Source organism: Lolium perenne, chromosome 4 (assembly GCF_019359855.2).
Source record: "Lolium perenne isolate Kyuss_39 chromosome 4, Kyuss_2.0, whole genome shotgun sequence".
In the NCBI taxonomy this organism is placed as follows: domain Eukaryota; kingdom Viridiplantae; phylum Streptophyta; class Magnoliopsida; order Poales; family Poaceae; genus Lolium; species Lolium perenne.
Window position 1 is genome coordinate 356,498,249 of NC_067247.2, and position 2,412 is coordinate 356,500,660.

Genomic DNA, 2,412 nt, shown 5'->3' on the forward strand with positions numbered 1-2,412 from the left:
GTAATTTGTAAGCCCACCGGTGGAAATTAATTTGGTTTCTCTCTCAAAACAGAGAGAGGTGAACTCGAATTTGTGTGCAAAGTGCCAAAGTGAATGCAAAAATTTAAAACTCGGCGTATTTTATCAGCTCATTTCTCGGTATGGTCATAGTTGAATCACGTTATAGATATTTTTTTATCCATATAATAATTTGTTTCAGATTATATTTTTATCTGGCAGACAATAAGAGGTAGAAACTCAATAACAAGCAGAAAGAGGACACCCAAAGCGAGACAATAACATAGGTAGAAACCCACGAGTGCCTAACCAACTCAAACTCAAGCTTTTTCAGTGTAAGCCTTTTCATTCTGGTTTGATCAAGTGTCGTTATTTTAGGTGAATGCAGCATTTCCTTTCAGTATCCACATGATGACATGAAGCTTTCTTTACCATTACCAACTGCGCCACAGCATGTCGTTGTTCAAAAAAGATAAAACATACGATTTATGTTGATTTTTAAAGAACAGCTTGCTTTTTTCGAGCATCTTGAACTTGAGAAGCTCGATCAAGCCTGACACATAAAACTCAAACGAGTTCATAATTTTGCCAAACGGGACACAGATACTGCAAAGGTGCATCCAGCCTGACCAAACTGTCAAACTAAACCAGCAACACACACAGTACAACGAAGTTCACTACAAATTCTCCCCGTATAGCCAAAGTAGACCAGCCCATCGCCTTGTAGCACCAACAAGTGCGCGCCTGCCACGCTCACCATGCCCTGCATCGCAACACGGAACCAAGGGAATTAGTTATGCATCAAGAAGTGCATACACTCGTCGACTTTCAAATACAACCAAATACTGCATTGGGAAATGTTGAACTAAATACACACGCAAGAGCAAGCACAGAAATATTAGTCAGTGGCGTGCTAGTGAGCATGTCTGAAAGAACAGTTGGAGGCTGGTCTGTACCTCCAGTGTAGAAGCTCTCGTAGAGCATGATTCTATCGTCGAATATATCCTCGTGAACCTTGTTGCTTCGGCTTGAACTGAGCTCGACTGTGAACAGCCCGAAATCGGTTCTCAGGAAGATGGCACCAGCACCTTCTGCGAATCCAACCACCTCCACGAAGGAAGAGAGGGCAAAACTAGGGAGCAACGGGTCTAGGTCGATGACCCTGCGACGTGCGGCACCATTAGGACCAGGCTCCACCGACCATAGGCAAAGTTCAGACTCCTGGACGGACGCGTACAGAAGCATGCCGTCCTTCTCCCCGACGAGGGCAGTCCAAACGAGTGGCACCTTGATCATCGCTAGTTCTTGCGCACCCACATCGTACTCCACTACCAGGTCTGTGTTATCATAAGGGAGATAGACCTTATTTCCAACAAGGGCACTGTGCCACTGCTCCGAGTGGTTCATCAGCATGTGGGAAATCCGCATCTCAGTGAAGATGGTGGCGCTCCACTCACCAGCCTCGGATGAGTAGACGGAGGCGAAGACCTCCGTGTCTTTAGCTCCCACCAAGGCGAGGAGGAAAGCGCCCTCACTGCAGTCGCGGTGGTCGCACTGGCCGACCCTGCCGCAGAGCACTGTGGCTTTCCACCAGTAGTTGTTGATATCCGACCACTCGGGGCCGGCGTGAGCAGAAACACTCCACTGGTCGTGGGTGACGAGGTCGCAGACAGCGAAATCCCCGATCTCCTCGCCGCCACGGTGGGTTTGGAACAGGACGAGGCCGTGCCGGGAGTCGAGGGCGTACCAGTTGTGGCGATCGTGGCAGGCAGGCGAGCGGAAGGACGCGGTTGTGGAGATGAACTGGGAGGGCCAGAAGTACGAATAGCTGTAGAGGAAGCCCAGGACGGGCGGCGCTCCGTGGAACGCGCGGTACTCGCGGCCGAAATCGGCGTCGGAGATGATGCCGCGCCAGGCCGTGCACACGGCGGAGGCGCGGGCGAGGGACGCCGGGTCGTCCGGCGGGATGCGCAGGAAGATCTCGCGCATGGCGTCGTCGACCAGCGCCGGCGGCGAGCCGTGGTCGAATGGCGGCGGGCTCATGGCGAGGGGGATTGATCGGGCACGCGTCGCGGGATCGGTGTTTTTGTGGAGGGATTTTATTAGGGGCGCATCGAGCGGGCGCCGCCGCGGCGTGCCTTTTTGGATTTTCGCATCTTCGCCATGTTCACACATGGAATGAGCTGTGAGCTATATTGCCCATTTTTTTGTTTTGAAATAATTATATATTTCATTAGACAATCTTTTTACAGAGATTATACATTACATATGGTCACCAAACGAGAGAAATATACGTGTCAAGCAACTTTGCACAAGGAACCCCACAAGAAATAAAATTACAGTTCCACCCTTCAAGAAACTTATGCCTCGTCGAAACATCGTCCATCTTCCTCCGCCGCCATCATGGTAGCATCG

At 50.5% G+C, this 2,412-nt stretch overlaps 1 protein-coding gene across 1 annotated transcript; it reads right to left on the minus strand.

The window, feature by feature from the left end:
• Positions 1-558: 558 nt before the first annotated feature.
• On the minus strand, positions 559-2,098 carry LOC127349198 (uncharacterized). Its single transcript, XM_051374973.1, has 2 exons — positions 954-2,098; positions 559-760 (listed from the first exon to the last, which is right to left on the minus strand). The coding sequence occupies exons 1-2, from the start codon at positions 2,038-2,040 to the stop codon at positions 675-677; spliced, it is 1,173 nt and encodes a 390-aa protein (XP_051230933.1). The 5' UTR covers positions 2,041-2,098; the 3' UTR covers positions 559-674.
• Positions 2,099-2,412: the final 314 nt, after the last annotated feature.